Source organism: Primulina tabacum, chromosome 14, assembly GCF_025594145.1.
Source record: "Primulina tabacum isolate GXHZ01 chromosome 14, ASM2559414v2, whole genome shotgun sequence".
NCBI classification, from domain to species: Eukaryota; Viridiplantae; Streptophyta; class Magnoliopsida; order Lamiales; family Gesneriaceae; genus Primulina; species Primulina tabacum.
The window spans coordinates 36,786,573-36,810,713 of NC_134563.1; the positions used below are offsets into that span (position 1 = coordinate 36,786,573).

Consider the following 24,141-nt stretch of genomic DNA (forward strand, 5'->3'; position numbering starts at 1 on the left):
TATAATTTTTGATGGTGCTGGAGTTTGGAGCTGTGCCTGTCTGCCGTCTGGGCTGGAGTAGCATGGTTATTCGAATCTCTACAGTACAGCGAGACAATAACTTTATATATTTGGAATAAAAAAATTTAAATTCGAACATTTGCAATCTCGATTGTGAATACAACAGAATAAAATTCAATGTTGATGAGTTTAATTATATACCTATGAATTGTACTATTTTAAAGAAATTAATAATAATGATAATAATATATATTATCAATGAAAATTAAATATCTTTTACTAACTAATTTCGATAAATATATTTTTTTATAATTCTCAAAACACCTAATCATCCAAATATATATACCACATTTATTTATTTTCCTAATATTTCAATTTAAAAAACGAGAAATTCTATATCCATATCAAAATTTGTGGTTATATTGTATAAAATTATATAAATATGAAATTTATATATTGATAGAAAAATTGAGAATATGGAATTGGACAAGTACAATAACAATCGTACAAATAGAAGATGAAACCTAAGGACAAATTAAATGATAAATTGAATTACGTGGGATTTCCAATAGAAAAATGGCAGCGCCAGTATCAATTTCCCCTGACCTTTAATATTGGGTCGGTAATTAAATCGACAAATTCCAGATTACGAGTCGAATTTGCTCCCAATTATCTAAAAATAAACATCCATTTTGAGATCGAAGAAAGTTGTTAATCCAGTGAATTATCGATCACCGTGTGGAACAAACACCAATGGAGAACTCCGGTTTGTGCTTGTCTGTTACTGTTTTCTTTCAGTAATTTGTAAAATCTGTCAAATCTATGTTATTTTGATTCAATCATTCTACTGTTCTTTAGAGTGCAGGGGAGATATTGATTATTTCCTCATTTAATCTTGCTGCCATTTCTTTTTGGTCTGTTTTTATGTGGTTTTATCAATACCAATTTATCTTTGTTGTGGGGAAAATCCGAGGAGGAAGGAATAAGAAACTATTCTGTGGAAAAAGTGATTTTTTGCTGTTTCTGAAGAGTTAAGATTCCTATTTTAAAGCGGGAAGTCAAATATTTCACTTTCAATAGTTTCTTTCGGTTGCTTATGCTAAGCATTATTTTGGCTCCGGGGTGATTTTGAAGTTCTCGTCGAGTTTAGTTATTGAGAGGAATATATCTGGAGTAACAAAGTTTGACGCATTAAGATGGAGATAGGAGTCAAACTTATTTTTCCTGCCCCCGGTCTACACTTATTTTCACTTGGATGAACAAATGTTTAGCTCTTTATATTTATATAGTTCTTTAAATCCTGCAACTATGTGCTTACTATTGCCATTAAACTCTGTAAACTTTAAATTTTATAACCAATTCTCCTTTTTCATCTGGATCAAACCCAAAAAACTAACGGAGTTGGTATACTGGTTATATTAAGTCTTTGTTGTCGGTTTAGAAATTTACCTTATTTTATTTTTGTTTTCACATTATGTGTCTAGTTGCAAAACTCAAATATGTGTAGTAATAATAATGTATTATCGATACACTTGTCATCAATAATTTTCTACAGTAACGAGGCTTTACAAAATCCAGTTCCACGATTATCGATGCATTTTCAGATAATTTTCTGTTTCAAAGAAAGCACTGATTACATGTTTTTAATGCAATATGATTTTAGGATGTAATGAACAGATACCTCCCATGTACTTTGTTTATTATGTACTGATAAATTGTGACTTAATGTATAACATACTATTTGAAGTATGAAATAAGACAAGTTTTAATTTAGTTCATGTCGGTGGTGATTGCACTCGAGCAGAAAAGAAATCACATGCCGCCTAGCGTACCAGCAAAGATTAGGAGTTCATAGGCAGAAGCTGTAAAATTAGAATAAATTAATGAACCTTCTGATTTTTTTGCTCACATGAAATAAGGGTGTAGATTCTATCTATTTGTGTTAGCAAAGATAAATGAAACAGATTTGAAGATCTGAATTGCTCCATGATTTTGTCTTTCCTGCATTGTAGTCACTTCCACCGTATCTCTGGACTAATGTTGCTGCTGCCGAGTAATTTTTAGGATGACACTGAACATATATTAGGGCTGTTCTTTTACAGGGAGCCATAAGGAGATGATGGTGCCACCTGTTGAAGGTGTTGCAGGAGGTGGGACGGCATATGGATGGAGTGAAAGTGGCACACAGACTCCAAGTTTACCAACGGGATTAATCGATCCACTGAAAATTCATTCTTCAGAATTAGTGCATGTATGGTGCATACCAAGCTCAGCAAACGTTGGGCCACAAGACATGCCTCGAACCTTAGAGCCTGTAAGTGTTGATGAACTATATTTTCTGATGATATACATATAGCAGTTGGTGTTGTTTCCATGTTATACTCATAAAGTCTGCGAGTTCCCTTTTTTATGTTAATGTTGAATGATATATCCATTATGGTATGTTAAATGCTTACCTAAGTTATGCGTCAGATTGATAATACCTCAATGATCATATATAATTTCCAAAATGTCATTATTATTATGGTCTGTTTACCTGATTTTCATGTAAGATATATGCATGCATTTATGAGGATGTGCATTCCCTTAGTGATTGCCAACTTTATTCGAGTGGCTGTTCATGTGTTCTAGTACCTTGTGAAGAACTTAATCGAGGTGAAAATCTTTTTATGTTATTGCTACTTAATCATGATCATATCTTACTTGCCACTGTTGGCATTTCAAGGATGAATTCATTAGATGCTATAGAATGATTTTGCGACAGTAGTGCCTTCTATCTGACATGGTTTACCTCGAAGATATCTCTTTTAGCAGCGAGAAATGAGAGGGAAAGTGTTCAAATAGCTTTACGCCCAAAAGTTTCATGGGCTGGATCCAGTTTTGCTGGAACTGTGCAGGTGCAATGTAGTGATCTGCGTTCCACATTTGGTGATAGGTTTGGCTCTTCAATATAAAATTTCATAAACTCATGGTGTGTAATGAAATTAATCCTGATGACCTTTTTTCATCTGTTAGCAGGTTAGTAGCTGGTGAGTCAATAACAGTAAGGCGTGTTGTGCCCATTTTAGGTGTTCCAGATGCTCTTGTCCCCCTTGAAGTGCCTGTGTTCCAGCTGACCCTGTTTCCTGGGTACTGGCATCCTTTTAATCATAAAACATTAATTGCTTAACCATTAAGACTCAACATTTAGCTTACGTGTTGCATAATGCTTATTGCTTTGCAGAGAAACAACTGCAATATGGGTTTCAATTGATGTACCAACTGCACAGCCCCCAGGTCAATATGAAGGAGAATTAATAATTACAGCTAACAGAGTTGACACAGAGTGATTGTCTTTACTCTTTCTTCAGTTAAATATTGCATTGGAATTAGACATACCATTGTTACTTCATCAAATTTGATGTTAACAACATATCAGCATAAAATGACTAATTAGGGTATTTTTTTAATATGCATTTCTCATTCTGGTTTATTAAGATCTACTGCACAATGCCTGGGTAAAGATGAGAGACATCAAATGTACAGAGAATTAAGGAATTGTCTTGATGTCATGGAGCCAATTGATGGAAAACCACTGGATGAAGTGGTGGGTCAATTATTACTTTGATAGAATCTCATCTTCTTTTTATTTGAGGATTCCTGTGGTTACTGACATTAGCTTCTAATTCTTTTTATTGTTCTATACCTTAACTACCAGGTAGAACGAGTGAATTCTGCATCATCGTCTTTGAAAAAACTGCTTTTATCCCCATCATTTTCTGATTTTTATTCAGATAACGGGTCAGTAGACATGATGGATGAGGATGCCATTTCAAATCTTTCAATCCGGGTGAAGCTAAGTCTGACAGTGTGGGATTTCATTCTTCCTGTGACACCTTCTCTTCCAGCTGTTATTGGAGTATCCTGCTTTTTTTTTTAATGATCAATGTTTCCCTGTTGCTATTATGTTCCAATAGTTTTGGGTCCTCCATTTCATTTATAGCTAATCTTTTTCCTTTCCATTGTTTCCTTCATCTTTTTTGCACAACTCTCGTAAATGATGATGCCTTATCTTGTAGTTTATATTTTCTATGTTAACTACTCTAGAATGCTACTTTACAGATGCTATTCAGAAAAAAATGATACTCGTAGCATATTGGATTTTTCGGTAAATTGATGCAAGCAATTTCACAGCAATTAAATATTTTGACACCTTTGGTAAATTGGTACTGAATAAACCTTTCATCTAAATGAAATATAATCTCCCCGAGATCGAATCTGCTTAACTATACACAGATATCTGATACAGTGATTGAGGACCGTTTTGGTGTTGAACATGGAAGCAGCCAGTGGTACGAGGCACTGGATCAACACTTCAAGTGGCTGCTTCAGTATAAAATCAGCCCGTACTTCTGCAGGTGGGGAGAAGGCATGCGAGTACTGACTTACAGCTGTCCCTGGCCTGGTAATGCAGTATGGCAGTATTCACTTAACCTAGACCACTTAACAGAGATAATTCATTTATGTGCTTTGCAGCTGATCATCCCAAATCAGACGAGTATTTTGGTGATCCAAGGCTTGCAGCATACGCTGTGCCATGTAGGCCAGTAGTCTCATGGTATACATGCGCTTTCCCCAAACCCCGTTTAATTTTATCGATAATTCTCTTTCTTATTTTGATTTTTTTATATTTGTCTCTTAATGTGCGTTAGTGGCGATACAGCAAAGGATTTTCTGCAAAGAGAAGTCGAGATTTTGAGAACGAAAAATCATTGGAGAAAAGCTTATTTTTACTTGTGGGATGAGGTATGCACATGAAATTTTTAGCGTCCGCTTATGTCATATCCTACATATTCTGGATTGGCTCGTTATGTCATTTTCTGCATTTCTTAAAGTGATCTTTTGAATGACAAGGAAATGAAAAGTGGTGACCAATTTAACAGCATTTGGTTTCGTTGTCTTTTATGACTCGGGTTTGAGTTACATCAGATGCTTCCATGGGTAAATAAAGGAATAGGGGTAAGAAAAAATAACATTGAAAATGGGAAGTTATTGACCTTTGTTAAAAAGCTTGAAGAATCTGTGGAAAATATATTTGAAAAATCTATCATGAAATATGTCAACAGTGGGATCATTTTGTTTCCGATGGGCCAAAGTAAGAGTCAAAAGTTAGTTATATTAAATTATACACCTCACACAAAGGGGTACTGATGTGTAAATTAAAAAACAAATTATAGCCCTCCCCAGAAGCAATATTCGAAGTGTATGGGTGTTGAATTATATCATGAAATAGCAGCTGGAAAAACTGTTAATTTTGCTGTTATTGAGTTGCTACACCAAAGTATGAGATAATTGATCTAGTTATGCAATTAGAAGATAATATTTATAAACCAAACTTTAGATTTCTGTAGACCTTTTTTTTCTTCCAAAAAAATTGTTACTCGTCAAGTATGAACAAAATTCAGTATCACTTGGGAATGCTAGAGTTTCTTTGTCTGAGAAACCCAAAATGAATCTACCTGAATCTGCTTTTTCTTTTTCTATTTCCTACTGAATGTTATAAAAAAAACTGAAGGTCTAACCCCTTTTTTCTATTGATTGAAAATCTCACGTTTTGTACATATTGTCACTTGATTGCATGTGCCAAATTTTAGCATCAGTTGAAAATATGTTTGGTTAATGAAGCCACATTTGAATTACAATTTTTTTTTCGAACTTGTTTCTGTTGCTTCTTTGTGAACTGGCATTCTATGACGTACAGCCACTAAACCTTGAACATTACAATGCTATTCGTGACATGGCGAGTGAGATTCATGCTTATGCACCTGATGCCCGTATTATGACTACCTATTATTGTGGTGAGCAGTTTCCCTTACGCTTCACAAATTGTAAGACTATTTAGGTTCTCATTTTTTTCCTTTCATTGAACTAGATGTAGAGCTGGTTGATATATATATATATATAATATAGGAAAACTGATATGGCTTACCCATTCTACTCTTAAACCAAGTTAAAACAACAAATAAGCTGCAGCTTTAAGTGACAAAAAATGGCTGAAAACTTGTTTCCTTTCAGAAACCTGTTTGCTATGTACTTGCAGCTGAAATTATCTTTGGTATGGCATTGGTTACAGGGGAAAGCACATTCGCTGATGTTATTGCAACCAAACATTGATCCGAGATTGCATGTTATTTCCAAATCATTTATTTAATGCCTGGACGTCTTGTTTTTGTTATTGTGCTGGGTGCAGTTTGATGTGCACCCTATCTGTTTTATCCAAGATTTTAGTAGCCTACTTTAAATGGATCACATTGTTGAATACACTGTTGACATCTTTTGAGTACGATGAATTTGTCGCCACTATATTGTACTTTATTTAAGTATGGACTTGTGACCATTATTGAACACATTTGATATTTACCCATAAACTTTGCATTGTCTCTGGACTTTGGCCTGCCATCTGTCTGATGTTCGCAGCTCAAACAATTGCGTGCTGTAGCACGGTGTTCACAATAAGATGTGATTTTGCTGAAAGGGAGATTGTTATATATCTCAAGCAGCTATGTGGTTATGGAAGGCTGATTTTGAACGAGGGGACTGACTGGAGAGATTTTTTGTTTGTTTACAGTTACACTGACTAGACATAGGTTATATTTCAGTTTTTTTTTCTATGATCACTGCTACTTAGACATTTTTTGCATACTAAACTAAGATATTAAATGATGGTGGTGGGATGAGGGATGTAACTTTGTTATTGAATTGCAAACAAACTTTGAGCCGTGCAAGTATATAAATAATAATAGAGCTAGAAAGCTACAGCTGCTCCACTGGCTGGTCGATCTAACCATTTCTATTACACATGCTACTGTCAGAGAGGCTCTCTGTATGATAGTCAAGTCATTTATACCAGAGATCTTGTCAGATGAGTTTGATCTTATTGCAGGCCCAAGTGATGCACCCCTGGCTTCCAATAACTTTGAGGCTTTTGTTAAAGTTCCCGAGTTTCTTCGCCCTCACACTCAAATCTATTGCACAAGGTTTCTATTTTCACCCATATCTTCATGGATTTCAATATATTTTAGTTATCAAGTGCACATATTCCATTTCTTGAACCCCGACATGCATCTGAAGTTGGAATTTTTACCCTACTTAGTCTTCAGCGCCAAAGTTCCTGGCAATCTTGAACTTTGGCAATCTTGATCCAGGGCAATCATTGTAAATATATATAGTCTCCAGTCTCTTGATTATTTATCCTGTCCTTATTGTTGCTTTTAGCGATGGAGGTTGCCATGGATGTGCTTGGTAGAATTGAATTTGAGATTTCTGGTTTAATTGCTGTCATTGGTCAATTATAAATGTAGCTTTCCTTTGATGGTAAAGATTTCTCAGAATCATCAATCTTTCCCTAACAGTGAATGGGTGATTGGCAACCGTGAAGATCTGGCGAAGGATATTATTGCGGAAATTCAACCTGAAAACGGTGAGGTAATGTATCCTGCCTTTTGGAATGGAAAAGGGCACAGAGAAATGATGACATCGGTTCACAATAGAATTAACCATCTAAAATGCAATGTGATTGGAATGTTGCAAGGAATGAGCAAGGCTAGTTCATTCTTGCTATCGATGCTATTAGCAAATATCTGGAGCTAGATTTTACTGACAGATGGGACTTCTAATGATATGTACTGTTCCTCTAGCATGTTGATATGCTACGGCAGAATAGTCATGTTTACAAATGATGGATTCTCGCGAAATATTTACTCCTGATTAGTCTGTATGATTTATAAATTGAACCAGTACATTTGGGTTCTCAGACTGTTGAACTTGCTCATTTCGAATCGGCATTTGCTCATCTTCTAATTGTCATTTGCTCATCATTTATGTTTATCATTCAGGAGTGGTGGACTTATGTGTGCATGGGACCATCAGATCCTCATCCAAATTGGCATTTAGGGATGCGAGGCACACAACATCGTGCAGTAATGTGGCGTGTATGGAAAGAAGGTGGAACTGGCTTTCTGTATTGGGGTGCCAATTGCTATGAGAAGGCAACAGTTCCTAGTGCTGAGGTTATTGGATCTACCTAGACAACATTATGTTGATCGATATGTATTGGCTTCTTTGACGCATACGCTTATTCTTTCCAGATTCGGTTTAGGCGTGGCCTCCCTCCTGGTGACGGGGTTTTGTATTACCCTGGTCAGGTGTTCTCATCTTCACCGGAACCTGTTGCTTCACTACGACTAGAGCGGCTCTTGAGTGGCTTACAGGTACTTTTTTATTTTAGTGTAAAAATTTGCAAATGTTTGTGATTTATTTAGTTTTTTTTTTACTAATTTTGTTGATGGGATTCTTTTTAAAGAAACGGATACCACTTTATGTTGCTATGACACGATGGGTATCATGGCATTGAAGCTTGTGAACGACAGCATGATTTCTTTAACCCGGTCTCTGATTACCTCTCTGTAATTTGATGTTCTAGGACATCGAGTACCTGAAATACTACTCCTCAAGATTTGGTAGGGAAGAAGGACTTCATCTTTTGGAAAGGACAGGAATATACCTAGGCCCTGAGAGGTACACTCATGACCACATGCCAATAGATGTTATGCGGGCTGAAGTTTTCCGGACTTGCCAAACTGAAAGTGAGTTTTGATTTGTCTGCATCCGCTCTTGTACAAGGATTTTCCAGTTTAAAGCCATTACCTTGTTCTAGTGTCTGTTTACGTGGAAATACTGAAATCTTGAACTTCTTGTGTTTTGTTGGGAGATTATATACATCGTTATTTATGTTTTCTCGTGGAGTTTTTTTTTGTTTGATTTCTTAGATGAAAACTTCATTTTGTTTGCATTTATATTTTTCATATTTTGAGAAAATTATGTTAAGTTACACCATACTACCATAGTTTCGATATGACTAGAATTATAGGCACTATCCAAATATGGGGCGAAATATTCTCCATTTTGATTTATCCAACTTTGGCCTAACCACACATCGAGCGGTTGAGATCACTTTTGAGCACATCTAAATGTAATTGTTAAACTAGGGTATTTGTTTTGGTCATATTGTGGACATGCTTATCTTATGGGTTGACTTGTCTATTTCTTTTTCTTTTGATTTAATAATTTGTATTCATTGAAATCTCGACCATGCAAAAGAACTAGATTTCTAAAATTATTATGATTCTACTGGCGATCTTAAATTTATTTTTAGGAGGCAAGGATAAGTAGTTTTCCTAGAAAGTTGTCGTATGCATAATTATGTACAATTGAGTTGAGTCATTGACCAAAGGGAGTTGTGTAGTCATCTTTCACATATGCCCCCACAATCTACTCACACGCCCTACTAATTGTTATCATGATCCAATGTAGGTGACGGGTGGATTCAATGATTAATTATGAAGAGAAATATTTTAAGTTGTGGTGTAAAAATCTAGACTTTATTCACTAAAATCTGAGAGAACTGAATTTTTTTTTATAAAAAAAATTATATTTTGAACTTTGATAAATTATCGATTCTCGTTCATCTGTTCGTTCCACTGTATTTGTACTTTGCCCATTGCCTTTTTTTATGATGGAGCTTTAGAAAGGTGGTGATGAGAAAATATTTATATTCCCTAAAAAATTCAACAGACAATTGGAGCTTATTAGAATAAGGGAAAAAGGGACAGGAAAAAGCAACAAAAAAGATGATCAAAATGGTGATGATTGCCCCTCATGTCTTTCACTTATTACGATCTCTTTATTGACAATGTTTTGATCTTACAGCTGTGTGCGCTTTGCAACCAGACTTCTTTTTCCTCTAGGGATTTTCATTTTTCCCCCACCATGCCCTTGATTATGTAGATAGAAGAGAGTGGGGTAGATCTATTTTTATGCTATGTGTGGGGTTTTGGACTGTAATCAATGCTAAATGAGTCACAATATTCAAATTATTAGTGTGACATAAATTATACCGTATTGTTTTACCTCAAAGTTGAGCGATGTTGTGCCTAAAGATTTGGGTTTTTTAAAAAATAAAATCGTGGCGGTCCGCAGATGCTACGCTACGCTTTGTGTGCACAATTTGTAAATTTTCGGGTTTAACGTGGCAGTGTGCAAATCACGGTGAAATGTACCAGTTAAGTTTTGTAAGATAGCTTTGACTTAGAAAATGTGGGAATTGAAATCATGATTATTTAGTTGAAAATTGGGTTTTACGAGTGATTATTTGTTTTCGGAATACACGACAATGATATTTTGTCAGTATGAAAAATCAATCAGGGGGAGATTGAAATGTAAGCATGGGAAGTGAGATCGGAAAATTGCTTGAAATTGATGAGGGAAGTTATATTTATTTTCATTTACTTGACATAAAAGAGAGTAAAGTAGGGATCCCGCTGGTCTCTGATTTTGCATTTATTATATTATTTTACGTGAAACATTTCCCCACCACTCCCCAAATAGAATGTCTTAATCCCTAAAGCTCTAAATCCGGGGCATGTCCCGTTTGCACCAACTCGTGGCCACATGTTAATTAAACAATTTCATCTAAAAACAAATTTAAACAAATCTAATCAACTCTAACCCCTAAACAAATGTCTCCTTTGATTTGGCTTTTAAGACATGGTCAGATTTGTTGGTCTTTAATAATACTCAAAGCAGTCACCCAAGTTAAAACAAAACAAGTAATCATTATTTTAAAATTGCCTTGCTCAAATCGAAGACTCAAATTCTCAATCATTGTATAATATTGATATATTTAAATATTTTATTACTATACGATAGAAAACTAAGTCATGAATAAATAGTAATGATTGCTTTAAGGAACTTAATGCTCTCGGAGATGTCCTGGGAATAGGATGACAATTTTCTTCTCGGGGAAAATTTGAAACGTAGATGGGGATTTTTTATTTTTTTGAGTTCGGATTCGAGTTTTTTTTTAAATTGGGGATATTATCATATCTTCGAATTCGACTCGAAAATAATATTAATAATGAAAAATAATATTATGAGTATTAATTACATAATAATATTTTTTAAAAATATAATTATTATTAGTATTGATATTATTATTATCACTAATAATAATAATATATAAAAATAAGTTATAGTTCAGGAAATCTTTATACTCGTCTTCGTTTTCAAGACGGATATGAGGATAGAAATAAAATTCGAGGACGTGGATAAAGATAACGAATTCATCTCCGTTTCGTCCCATCCCGTCTCGTTTTATTGTCATCTATATGTATGATACATGTTATGCTATCGTGCATGTGTTTGCTAAATATTTGTTAATGTTTACATTTTTTTGTTTTGGAAATTTAAATAATTTTATTCTATGCATATTATTGGGTCACGTAGCGAGATAGGCCAAAGTGTATTTAATGTTTAAACAGTGGGTTTGTTTGGTACCAAATTCCGTCACGGGATTTACCAATTTGGGATTATCCCATTCTCCCCCAACAACCGATTTATTTTCTACTTTGACCGCACTGACTCATCTTCATCAGCATCCATCCACACTTTTCACACTCTATTAGCATTAATGTGATTTAACGGTGTCTATTTTTAAATTATTATTATTAATAAAAATAAATTTCAAGATTTTATTCTTCAAATATCCAGATTTTTAGAAGGACAGAACCAGATTTTACAAGAGTAGTGCGTACAAAATGAGTTTGAATGATAAATTTGTGGTAAAAACTTGTGTAAGACGGTCTCACGGATCGTATTTTATGAGACATATATCTTATTTAGGTCATCCATGAAAAAGTATTACTTTTTATGCTAAGATTATTATTTTTTATTGTGAATATCGGTAGGGTTGACCCGTCTCACAGATAAAGATTGTGAGACCGTCTCACAAGAGACTTACTCTAAAATTGATTGTATTTCGATCGATAAATTTCGGGACAATAAATTATAATTATATTTATTTAAATTTTTTGATTTGATTGGATGAGAAAATTTAAGTGAATAGCTAGTTTTGTAATTTGTAATAATAACTATAGTACATTTCAAATATAAATGAGATGAATATCATTTGAAATTATGAAATCATTTTTTTTCCAAATTAAATTTATTGCATGATTAATCTAATGTGAGGTTTGTTTCTTTCCTTCAAATATGATAAGTCATGGAAAGGTGTAGTTTAAAGCGTAATTTTTTAAAAAATTAAACTTTCTTTTTATTGTTTCTACATATTTATATTATGAAGAAACATATTTTACAAATTATATTTTGAAAATAGAGACAGTGACAACAACATATGATATAGTGTGTTGAATGAAATAATTTCTCAATTATTTGAAGTGAATTTATTATTGGAGGCTAAAAGCGTCTTTACAAACCACGAGCTTTATAAAAAATTTGAAGGTTCAAATTCCCAAGGGATCACTAAACGTCAAAACAGTGCACAGAGCAGTAGCGAGTTCCTCCGACAAGTGTCCCAGCCATGTCAGATCTCGCCACGTGTACGGTCGGATATCGATCAGTGTTATCTTCGAACCGAAGAAGCTGAAATTCACGGCTTGGACAAGCCCAACCAAGGTTAGATATCCAACCATGGTTAACTGCCGCCGCTTAAGAAAACCAAGAAGTTGTATAATCAGAGAGGAGCGAGGATTATTTTAAATTCCAATAACTGGTTGGAATTTTATAATTCAGTTCAAATCTCTCTTTTTGTTTTTTGCTCTCTCTATATATACAAACAAAGCACAATAGTATATAATAGTAGGCTTGAAAAAGCGCCGTTGTGTATGAACATGGGGTGTTTTGTGGAAGGTGGTGGGTGCTGATTTGAAACAGCGTTCCGATTTTTGCTTGCTCCTGTGAAAAGTTATGATGCTGGTGTTTTTCAGGGGGTTTTAATGTTTATTAGATTTTCTTAGGAGTTTGGAGTCTTGGGTTTCTTTTTTGGAAAAGGTAATAATTTTCCCAGAAATGTAAAATTTTACTGTTCTTTTCCTCTTCCCCTTTTGGTTTCGTTGCTCAAATTTATTGCTTTTTGCAAAGGGGGCGTGATAGTATAAGTGTGATTGAGTTTGATTTTGCATATGTTTTCAGCTGCCTTGAAGTTTTGGTGTACGTGTGCTTCAATTATCTTTAGCTCTTTTGCGACGTTTGTTGATTTTTACGCAAGAAATCATGGCGGAAATTGAGAACTCAGCGTCGCAAGCTTCTGGAGAATCCAGTTTTCTTCTTTCTGATAATCATGTGAAATCCGAACAGTCCGTAGAACCAACTTTGCCCGTGAAGAAAAAGCGGAATCTTCCCGGAATGCCTGGTAAAAGAAACTCGATTCCTTTTCGTCACAGCTTTTTTTGAAAAACCCGGATGAAAAAGAGTTTAATGTTTTGTTGTTCTATACAGATCCAGATGCAGAAGTGATTGCTCTATCACCAAAAACCCTGATGGCAACGAACAGATTCGTGTGCGAGATCTGCAACAAAGGATTCCAACGCGACCAGAACTTGCAGCTACATCGAAGGGGCCACAATTTGCCGTGGAAACTCCGGCAGAGAACCAACAAAGAAGTCAGGAAGCGAGTCTATCTATGCCCCGAGCCCACTTGCATTCACCATGATCCGTCGAGGGCTTTAGGTGATCTTACTGGAATCAAGAAACACTTCTGCCGTAAGCATGGCGAGAAAAAGTTCAAGTGCGAGCGGTGCTCCAAGAAATATGCAGTCCAGTCCGATTGGAAAGCCCACATGAAGACTTGCGGCACTAGAGAGTACCGCTGCGATTGTGGCACATTGTTTTCGAGGTGAATTTTCAATTTCTTGTTTTCGAGGTGAATTTTCAATTTCTACGGCAGTAAAATGACACGACGTATGGGATTACGCTTTCAATACCGTCAGTTTTTGTTAAGTTTTTACTCCAATTATGGTTGTATTGGGATTGTTTTCCACTTATTATTGAATGCTTTTTTTTTTTTGTGTTGTGTAACTATATATAGGAGGGATAGTTTTATCACGCATAGAGCTTTTTGCGACGCATTGGCTCAGGAGAGTGCGTTGGCTCAGTCTTTGGCAATTACGAGTTCTGAAGGAGATATGACGAAGCTGCAAGTTGTTGCGCCGTCAGTTTCGGCAGTGGTTTCAAGTCCGCCGCCACCACCTCTTACTCCATCTACTGGCGTTTTGTCGCCGGTGCTATCCATTCAAAGTTCAGGTTGAGTTTTGCTATTGCTAATTATACTGATGCAGACTCTAAACTTTAAAGTTACAGCGAGAAGATGATCTATGATTTGGCTGCATTGTAAATTCCAAAACGAGGATTTAGTGTCAATTTCTTGCTTTTGTTTGCTCCCCCTCCCTCCCTTTATCTTCTTCTGGAAAATGGGTTTTTCCATGGAGTTTGATTTTGTCCGGTTTTTCATGTCTTTGTATATATATATGTATATATTTGCTTATTAATTGTTATATGAATCTTGTTACTTAAAATCTAAGCAGAAATTAATTTCTGCTTAGGAACGAAGTGCATCATTGCATCTGCTTTTTCTGGAAAGGCTATTTTTAATATCGAATTATTGCATGTAATCGAGAACGATCAGTGTCCCAATGGCTTTACTTTTGGAAAAAGTCTTATACTTTCATCCCCGCCTTTTCTTGATTGTGTGATCTTTACTCGCTTATGTTTTGTTCTTTCTCCTGTTGTCGCAGAGTTACCTGAAAATCAGACAGCCCAATTGCAGCTACCACCAGGAGCAGCAGCACCATTCGCAGATGTAGCCACCGTCACCGCTAGCAATTCCTCCACGTCTAGCGGCAACATTGCGGGTAATGGTGGAATTTTCGCTAGTATTTTCAACGTAGCGACCTCTGCGGAACTCTCCCAGTTGGCGGCTCAGCCACCTGTGGCATCTTACTCCACCATGCTTTGCACAATGGCTGGACAAGATCAACCCATTATCGATCCTATGTCACTTTCTTTATCCTCGACTTTATATCTGTCGAGCGGATCATCATCTCTATACCCTGCGGCATTGGAGCACCCTCATCGGCACTACACACCTACTCCACAGCCGGATTTATCCGCAACTGCATTGCTACAGAAAGCAGCTCAAATGGGCGCCACTTCATCCAACTCCTCATTTCTCCGTGGCCTTGGATTAGCCACGACACCGCCTCCGGACCGGCAAGATTCGAGAAATTCCATTATAGCCCCATCACATTGGAACAACACTACTCATGTTAAGCTTGAAAACAGCTCAGTGGCATCTGGTCTTGAACTTGGGCTTCCCTCAAGTAGCTCGCCCGCGAGCTTCAATGAATTGATGATGAACTCTTCTTCGCTGTTTGGGAACAGGCCTGCGACCCTGGATTTCCTCGGTCTAGGAATGGGTGCCGGTGAAGCCTCGACTGGCGGTTTCTCTGCCTTCCTGAGCTCGATCACAGATGGACTCGACATGACAACAAGTAATTCGTTTGCAGGAGTAGGTTCGACGGTGGATACATGGGATTATCCGTCTGATAGGAAGCCTTCAATGCTTTAAAAACATGTCAAAACCAAGATTTAAATTCCCTCTTCATTTTATGGGGATGGATGGAGTGTGTCTCGTGAGATCTAGCTAATATCAAAAGCGCTCTTATATATATACATATATATATATATATGATGCTCGTTTTCATCAACGGAGGCAATATTTATTTTCTTGATCTTTTTTAAAATTTGAGTAGGGTTTGACGTGGGAAGATTGTATAGGAACTCCTGTAATTTTCTTGCATGGTTTTTACATTTAATGTTTCTTTTTATTAATCGATCCTTGATTTTGTTGGTGATGTACCAAATTTGTTTTCTTTCCCATGTAGAAACGTGACATGATGCCTCCGTTCGTTAACATCCTTAACATCTGAAAGGAAAAGTTTTGCATGCTTTGGCACTTTTGCCTGTCGTAAACGTAAACGAAGGAGTTGGAGGTCATCGTTCACGGATATTCTTCGGACCTCACCCTTATTTCGATCAATTGATTATTATTATTGATGCGATTTGGTTAAATTGGGTAAGCTGGATTGGGTTAATCCAATGAATCGGATAAGAATTTTATGAAGGAAGGTAAATGAGCAGGGATATATATTTTGAGACCAAGATATATCTGTATGTAATATTGACTGCAAATGTATCATGCAAACAAGCCAATAAACTCGTGAATCGGTGCTGGAGAGATATCTGACGTGATCACTTCGATGTTTAGGTCAACAGATGAAAAAGAGCTTTAATAATGAAATGGGGAATATATGTATAAAAATATATGCGAATCTCATCCTGTAATGTAAAAGCAAACTATTACTTATAAGAGGAAAGTCAACTTTGTGACTTTGTTTTCAGTATCAACTTATTAATTATGTCAAAATGGTAGCTCATACCCTACTTTCTGATAGCTTTTTTGTGACGTCAAATCCATGTAGCTCTAACAGATAGAGTATCATGTATACATACTTACGCACTTGAGTGCAGTGTTAGTATCGAGGTAACCCAGGTATATAGTCAATCATCCGGGAACTCGTCTGAAATCTCGAGCTGCTGGTAGCTCGAGGTATATGTCCGGATGTTAATAAACCGAAGAAACGATGTCTCGTGCACTTATTAACTGAGAGTACACTAGTTAATTATCAAGTGATGTTCCAATTTTCTATTGGATGTAACAACTAACTATGATTATTTCCGCTCAAGTTGTACTATTATTCAGCATTCACAATAATAATTATAACTTGAAAAGGAAAAATAGAGTCGGGCCGAAATTGGAATATGGAATAGTAAAAGAGGTCGCGCAGACAGCTAGAGTTGGACATATATATTTTTAATATTATTAGTAATAATAATAAATACTTATTATTTAGATGATATAAAAAGGTAGGAGTAGTCAAATCCGCACTTAATGAAAGCCACGTAACCTTACTGTCGGGTCGACTTCAGCTCCTCCCCACATATTCAATGCATGCATCGATATTTCGGTTCATTCCATCCTACATGTGTGGCACTGCTCACACATGATTTGGATAGACAAGATTCACATACATATGTGATTTTAAAAAAATTAGTGGACCCCATGCATGTATGGCTAAATTTGAACTTTGATTCTATCATGGGATAGTGTCCCCTACATGTAGGAATGAAATGAACCGATATTTCGGACTCCAGATCTTGGTCCGCAATTGATTTTTACATGTCATGTTATCGATTGATATGGAGAAAATAATTTAATATTATAGTATTTTTTTTTAAAAAAAAGTGTGTAACTGTCAATGAATTTTATACATTTATGAATCATGCTGTATTATTGAGCACAAATGCTTAAAACAAGGGGAATAATTCATTTGCATCAGTTTTTTTATATCCATTTCTGTTTTGGTAATGTAATTTGATACGGTTGTTTTGAATTTTTAGCGTTGTCATTTACACTGTTTTGTTTTCAATTTTTGATCATGTTAATAGTATATTTACATTTACAATCTTGTAACTTGCATTTTCTTTCCCATTTTCGGTCTTTTTAGAGAAGTGGATACTGACATGAATTTTTGTTGCTTTATGTGTAGTGAAATTTTTAAAATATTATTTGAAAAGAAACGCGACGGACTCGGGTAAAAAAAATAACCATAAATAAATAAACATATAAGTTACAAAGTTAAAAATACAAATTGACTGTTTCCATTACAACAAAATTTAAAAAAAATACAAGTTACATTATTAAAAATACAAATTCACTCTTAACATGACAAGAAAGTTACAATACAAAAAATAGAAAATCACTATTAACAAAAAATAGAAAAATACAAATTACATAACCAAAAATATAATTCCTTCCTCTAAAATATATCATTCATGTGGTAAATGAATTATAAGCCTATTCTCTAAGGCATATAGTTTGGTACATGTGTTAAGGAAGAGATTGATAAATAATCCTCTTTATCTCATGTTTGGTACTTTTTTAAAAAGCTCATGATAATGTCATGATTATCATGGGCTCTTGATAAATAATTTTTTAGAAGGATAAAATGTCCCTTCTATTAGGTGTGATAATTTTAATTTAATGATAAAATATACTACAAATGACCTAATTGTCCTTAATATATCACATCCTAATTTATCACTATTGACATGAAAAAAAATAGAAAAAATACAAATTACAGAATCAAAAATATAATTTCTTCCTCTAAAATAATAGCATTCATGTGGTAAATGGACTATAAGCCTCTTTTTTGAACTGCATTTTTTTTTTGTCTCATGTCAATTGATTACTTACTGAATAGGTGCGGTCACAGTTTCCTAAATATAGAACTGGAACGACCATATTAAAATAGGCTAAAACAAAGGTTCTACTATAAATAAATCGCTTATCCCTGCGGAATGTAATAAATTAGCATGATGGGTCATTGTTAAATATTACTGCAGTCACAATTAATTAACTAATTAATTTCCATTATGTCATCTAATAACCCCACTGTTTTCAATTCATTTATTTCAATTTTTCTTTTTTCCCAAACATAGTCGACAGACATTAACATGGAAAATTGTCGGCATCTCCAACACCATCTGCAGATTATAAACACGGACATCAATATGGTTAAGAACTCTCCGTCACATACGGTAATCCACTTAGAACATCTCCAATTCAAAACTCTATTTCAAAACAACTCTATTTTAAAATAGTATAGTTTTTGCATCAAATACAATATTTATCTCCAACTCATCTACTTTAAATCTTACTCTAAAAAAGAGTATTCTCGAATCATTCTTTTTTATTTGATTTATTTAATTTTTTTCTTATTAATTATCAAATGTGTATTTTTAAAATTTAGTGATATAATCATAATTAAATTTTATATTTGATATAAATAATATTATATTTTATTAATAATTGTGACCCATGTGGGTCGAGCTCGACCCACTCATTTTTTATTTTAAGAAGAAGAGCTTGACCCACTCTTCTTAATTTTTTTCAAAAAAAAAATGAAAACTCCTCTGGCGCATATGGAAATGGCACTGCGTTATTTTGCAAAATAGTGGAGCTCCACTGGAGTAATACCAACATCAAAATAGCATGAAATTGGAGTTGGAGGTGACCTTAGAACCCAAAGTTATAGCACTCTGGTTAGTAAATCGATGCTATCAAATGGATATTAGCTTTCAGGCAACGAAACATTAATGGTCAAGACTTGATACATGAGTCAGGGCTATGCGTGCCCGTGAATCAATCGAATCGAGTTGAATATACAAAAATTTTAAAGGTACAAACTCAAATTCGAACTATGGCGGAGCCATGTGTTGCTCCGCACGGGCGGTACTGCCTAAATGATTTGTGTTTTTCGATATTTTTTATACATAAAATTGTCTTATTTTCGGTAGTCCGGGATTTCATTTGTCAATTTTAGCTCAACCATGGTTTAGAAAATTCTAGCCCGAGTAGAAATGAAAACCTGACTCCGCCACTGAGCCTCCAACTCTGACTTCAAAAATATTTGATTATATTTATGACCTATTCGAATGGTTACTCGTAAATAAATATTGGAAAGATTACAAATGTATAGAAAAAAGTTTGAATCCAACTATCCAAGTCGAATTCAATGACTGAGAAAATAAACCAAAAAAGTTTAGCTCGCTCAAGTACCTTAATTCCTTGATGATGATAGAAAAGTTAAAACCGAAATTTCCATATTTCGACTCATCAAATTTGGGTTTGGTGACGTTTAGTGATAAAAAAAAGAGTAAAAAAGTTTCAAATAATTGAACACCATGTATGACGTCATCATCTTCTCGAATGTCAACATAACCCCAACTGTCTCCACTCACCCCGACCTTCCCACACACACACACACACACACATTTACTCGACGCAGTGTCTCTGTCCACCTCCACGAATCGCAGCGTAATTTCGATGGAGCTTGTCGCAGTTGTCTTCTTCTACCTCACACCCCTCGTATTCCTCGCGTATTTCATCCGAAAACTCATAATCCTACCTCTGAAATTCCAGGCGCACTTCAGAAACCAAGGTGTCGAGGGGCCTGCCTACCGTTCGATCTTCGGGAACTCCGCCCAGATACGACGACGGATGATAGCCGACGCGGAGTCGAAGCCGATCTCCGGTATTTCGCACGACATAGCTCATCGAGTGATGCCTCATTACAAAAAATGGTCAACACTGTACGGGAAAACTTTTCTTTATTGGTTTGGGCCCAGGCCCAGATTGGCTGTGGCGGATCCGGATATTATTAAGGATATTTTGTTTAATGCAAATGGGCGGTTTGGTAAGATTCAGTTTAACCCGAATTCTAAGGTCTTGTTTGGTGAAGGCCTTGTTATGCTCGAAGGTGAGAAATGGGCCGTTCATAGGAGGATCACTAGCCAGGCCTTTAACATGGAAAGAGTTAAGGTGAATTCGCCCTTGCGACTCTCCCCTCTAATAATTCTCATTAATAAATATTTTATTTTTAAAACTAATTTATGTCGACTAATGTCGCCCTCCGAGTGTTTCTTGATAAAATATTAGGACTCGGATCGTAATTGTGTATTTTATTATGATATTTAATTAACAGGGTTGGATTCCTGAAATAGTAGCTAGTACTCAAAATACGCTCGGCAAATGGGAGTCGAAAAGAGCAGAGAGAAGTGAAGTTGAGATGGACGTGCATAAAGAACTGCATGAACTCTCGGCAGATATCATATCCCGGACAGCTTTCGGTAGTAGTTATGAGGATGGGAAACGAATCTTTGAACTTCAAGAACAACAAATCGGTCTTGTTTTGGAGGCATTGCGAAGTGTCTATATTCCTGGATTCAGGTGACTTGCACGCAGCATGCTTTCTTGGTTTTCTCTATAAATGGGAACTTAATGAATAAGATGTATTTTTTTTTGCCAAATTGTAAATTGCTCCATTGACTAGGTTCCTAGGTCTGCCTCTGAGTATGTGTTAGAATGGTGTATTGGATTACTGTATTGAGGGCCTCGACTAGCTGCGAGCATAGCAGTCTGACTTAAAAAAATACTCAGATTTTGTGTGTTTAAAGTCTCGGTGCTTTATTTACTCAAAAAAAAAGTCTTGGTGCTTTATGTGAATTTCTAACCTGTGTACGTTTAATTCATCGTTTGAAAACAAAGCATGTTTTATGTGCTTTTCAAAATCCTTAAAAATAAAAAAGAAATAGAAAAAGGAAAACTTGATTTTTGTCCTTGTGGGACTCATATAGACTTGGTTGTCTTGATTTGTAAGAGTGGAAATTTTCTACAATGATTCCGAGTGGGAAACTTGATTCAGGTTTTTACCAACAAAGAAAAACAAATTGAGGCATAAACTAGATCAAGAAACTCGACGCTCAATCCAAGCATTGATCGAGAAAAACAGCAAGAGTAGAGAAAATCCAAAGTCTCTGCTCACATTGTTAATGTCTCCATACAAGAATGAGGATGGTAAAGAAGAGAAACTTGATGCAGAGGAAATAATAGATGAATGCAAGACATTCTACTTTGCAGGAAAGGAAACGACTGCCAATCTTTTGACGTGGGCACTTCTTCTTTTAGCTTCTCATCCGGAGTGGCAGAGCCGGGCACGGGACGAAGTCCTTAACATCTGCAGTGACAATGCGCTGCCAAATGCCGAAAATTTGTCCAACTTTAAACTTGTAAGCTCGACTTATAAGTTAAATTTAACATATCTGTTATTTTCTTGAAGAAATCATTCACTATTTTTGTCATGATAATCTAGATTGTTGTGGTTGCAAGAAAATAATTCGTATATGCTAGAGGGATGGACGAGTCTGGCAAATCTGTGCATATTTAACATGAATAATACAAGTTTTTTCGCCCTTCACTAAAACTTTCTGTTTCCATTGATACATATCTGAGTTCTTTCCTAAAGCTATGGTTCTAATTCAATATTTGTTCTGTCAATGATCCATAATTGTCAAAGGGATAATTTTTTCTGGATGTTCAAATGACAGATAACCATGATAATCAACGAGACCCTCCGCCTCTACCCTCCAGCAGTAGCAATGATGAGGCGAACATCAGAGAATGTAAAATTGGGACGCCTTGATGTCCCAGCTGATACACAGTTCTACCTTGCTATGACTGCTGTCCATCACGACACTGATATATGGGGATACGATGCAAATGAATTCAACCCTCTGAGATTTTCTGAGCCTCGAAAACACCTAGCTTCGTTTTTCCCATTTGGTTTGGGTCCAAGAATCTGCGTTGGTCAGAATCTTGCTGTTGTCGAGGCCAAAATCGTGTTAGCCATGATCATTAGACGGTATTCTTTCGAGGTTTCTTCCTCGTATAGGCATGCTCCCATGCAGTCCATGACCTTGCAGCCTCAATATGGTGTACAAGTCCTTTTTAGCAGGATTTAACGTTAGAAATGTATGTTCATGGATTGTTGAATTAGTCTAGTTTTTATTTGATAAAGACGACTGCCTCTACCGTGGGCATGATAAAATACGGAAATAAATGTGCTGTGTATATTCTCCATAAAATATGAACTCCCCTGAATCTTGTATTTTAATCAGATTGCTCGATTCTTTTTTAAAAAATACTCTTGTTTGATTGGTGAATAGAATAAAATTAATAAATCATTTGATTAAACACAGAAGGCTGGAAACGTAAATCTAGAGTAAATATAGCGTAGAAATATTTTAAATTTTTAGAACTATTTATCTTTATCTATATTTATAAATTTTTAGATAAATGTGAAAAGTTAAAATAACAAAAATTATTATGTTAAAACACTAATATATATGACACATGAATAATTCATGATTAAAATTTTAAAATATAATTATCTTACGAGCTGCTGTGAGAAAACATAATTTTGTTGTATTTTTTAGAATATCGACACAAAATCATACAAGAAAATTTATGAGTGGATAATCCTGCCAAAATCCTTGGATGTTGGATTTGCCTGGTGGGTGACCACGTGTTGTTTTAAGTGAAATCAATTATGGTTACCAAACTTTCACCAAAAATATCGATTCACCAAATCAAGTTCTAATTTAAAAACTATAAATGTTTCAAGGAAAACACTGTATCTATTAATTTATATTAGTTTTGGTTTGCCAACGTTGTATACATGTGTATCTTTTGACTGTGATAAACAGAAAATGACCTCTTACTAACTTTTTTTTTGGCTAACCTGATTACATCTATATAAATTATACATAAACATTCCAAAACATCAATGTGTCACATGTTCCAGGGATAAAATAGTAAACAAAATGTCTACTTTCTCCACATATTTTTACAAATGCAATTTTTTCTTCATCTAAACTCCCTCAACTTACATTTTTAACGTTTTGTTTTTATTTTTTTGGTCTTCTTTCCTACTGATTTTGAAAATATTAGAGTGAGTACAAAAAATTCAATCAGATAATTTCAAATTTTTTTGTTCAATTTATGCTTAAAATTTTTGTACACACATAAGATGTACCACGGTTACTAGTATACAGAAAAATTTGGACTCAAATACTTTATAATGTGCGTCTTCAATATTGAAGTAAGATAGTTTTACATGAGAGTATGTATCTTATGAGACGATCTCACAAATCTTTATCTGTGAGATGGTCAATCCTACCGGCATTCACAATAAAAAAATAATATTGTTAACATAAAAAGTAATATATTTTTCATGGATGACCCAAATAAAAAACCCATCTCACAATATACGATCCGTGAGACCTTCTCACACAAATATTTATCTTTGCATGAAGTGTAAGCGGTATCATTGTTTACCGAACACGGTGTCAATCATATATATCTTTGCTACATATGAAATTTTGATTTACTCTAAATTTAGTTATGCACTTTATTTTATTAAGAATCAATTAATTTTATGGATAGTAATATAAATTATTTATAGTTTTATACATGTTTATTCCTTTCCTATTTTCTTGAAAACTAAATAAATTTAAACACAAAATTCTATATAAACTAATCATAAATAATTACATTTTTTAATGAAAATATAAAGGTCTTTTTTTGGAGCGTATATTTTGATAAAAATTTGTGCGAGACGGTCTCACGGATCGTATTTTGTGAGACATATATCTTATTTAGGTCATCCATGAAAAAATATTACTTTTTATGCTAAGATTATTATATTTTATTTTGAATATCGGTAAAGTTGACCTGTCTTACAAATAAAATTCATGAGATCGTCTCTCAAAAAACGTACTGGTATATTT

At 35.0% G+C, this 24,141-nt stretch overlaps 3 protein-coding genes across 8 annotated transcripts; all 3 read left to right on the forward strand.

Annotated features, from left to right (window-relative positions):
* The first annotated feature begins 551 nt into the window (after positions 1–551).
* On the forward strand, positions 552–8,790 carry LOC142524274 (uncharacterized). Of its 6 annotated transcripts, none has more exons than XM_075628171.1 (16): positions 552–766; positions 2,103–2,314; positions 2,799–2,935; positions 3,016–3,129; positions 3,224–3,325; positions 3,478–3,586; positions 3,698–3,898; positions 4,276–4,444; positions 4,534–4,597; positions 4,692–4,785; positions 5,741–5,837; positions 6,923–7,016; positions 7,392–7,464; positions 7,875–8,048; positions 8,127–8,249; positions 8,462–8,790. In XM_075628171.1, exons 1-16 carry the CDS (start codon positions 754–756, stop codon positions 8,633–8,635), a joined length of 1,950 nt encoding a protein of 649 aa, XP_075484286.1. In that variant the 5' UTR covers positions 552–753; the 3' UTR covers positions 8,636–8,790. The 6 variants fall into 6 exon arrangements, with proteins under 6 accessions (XP_075484286.1, XP_075484287.1, XP_075484284.1 ...); XM_075628172.1 differs by having other exon boundaries at positions 2,812–2,935; positions 4,516–4,597; XM_075628169.1 differs by having other exon boundaries at positions 553–766; positions 4,516–4,597.
* Positions 8,791–12,569: 3,779 nt separating this feature from the next.
* On the forward strand, positions 12,570–15,743 carry LOC142524839 (zinc finger protein GAI-ASSOCIATED FACTOR 1-like). Its single transcript, XM_075628963.1, has 5 exons — positions 12,570–12,885; positions 13,027–13,246; positions 13,333–13,729; positions 13,922–14,136; positions 14,628–15,743. Exons 2-5 carry the CDS (start codon positions 13,108–13,110, stop codon positions 15,458–15,460), a joined length of 1,584 nt encoding a protein of 527 aa, XP_075485078.1. The 5' UTR covers positions 12,570–12,885; positions 13,027–13,107; the 3' UTR covers positions 15,461–15,743.
* A 3,959-nt stretch (positions 15,744–19,702) lies between these two features.
* On the forward strand, positions 19,703–22,479 carry LOC142524788 (cytochrome P450 734A1). Its single transcript, XM_075628884.1, has 4 exons — positions 19,703–20,335; positions 20,499–20,743; positions 21,219–21,582; positions 21,901–22,479. Exons 1-4 carry the CDS (start codon positions 19,841–19,843, stop codon positions 22,312–22,314), a joined length of 1,518 nt encoding a protein of 505 aa, XP_075484999.1. The 5' UTR covers positions 19,703–19,840; the 3' UTR covers positions 22,315–22,479.
* Positions 22,480–24,141: the final 1,662 nt, after the last annotated feature.

Coding starts and splice junctions, on each gene's coding strand:
- LOC142524274 (XM_075628169.1), top strand. Junction 2,936..3,015: donor CGTTCCACATTTGGTGATAG/GTTTGGCTCTTC, acceptor TTCATCTGTTAG/CAGGTTAGTAGCTGGTGAGT. Junction 8,049..8,126: donor CAACAGTTCCTAGTGCTGAG/GTTATTGGATCT, acceptor TATTCTTTCCAG/ATTCGGTTTAGGCGTGGCCT.
- LOC142524788 (XM_075628884.1), top strand. CDS start 19,841: ATGGAGCTTGTCGCAGTTGTCTTCTTCTACCTCACACCCCTCGTATTC. Junction 20,336..20,498: donor TTAACATGGAAAGAGTTAAG/GTGAATTCGCCC, acceptor TTTAATTAACAG/GGTTGGATTCCTGAAATAGT. Junction 20,744..21,218: donor GTCTATATTCCTGGATTCAG/GTGACTTGCACG, acceptor AACTTGATTCAG/GTTTTTACCAACAAAGAAAA.
- LOC142524839 (XM_075628963.1), top strand. CDS start 13,108: ATGGCGGAAATTGAGAACTCAGCGTCGCAAGCTTCTGGAGAATCCAGT. Junction 13,247..13,332: donor GAATCTTCCCGGAATGCCTG/GTAAAAGAAACT, acceptor TGTTCTATACAG/ATCCAGATGCAGAAGTGATT. Junction 13,730..13,921: donor TGTGGCACATTGTTTTCGAG/GTGAATTTTCAA, acceptor AACTATATATAG/GAGGGATAGTTTTATCACGC.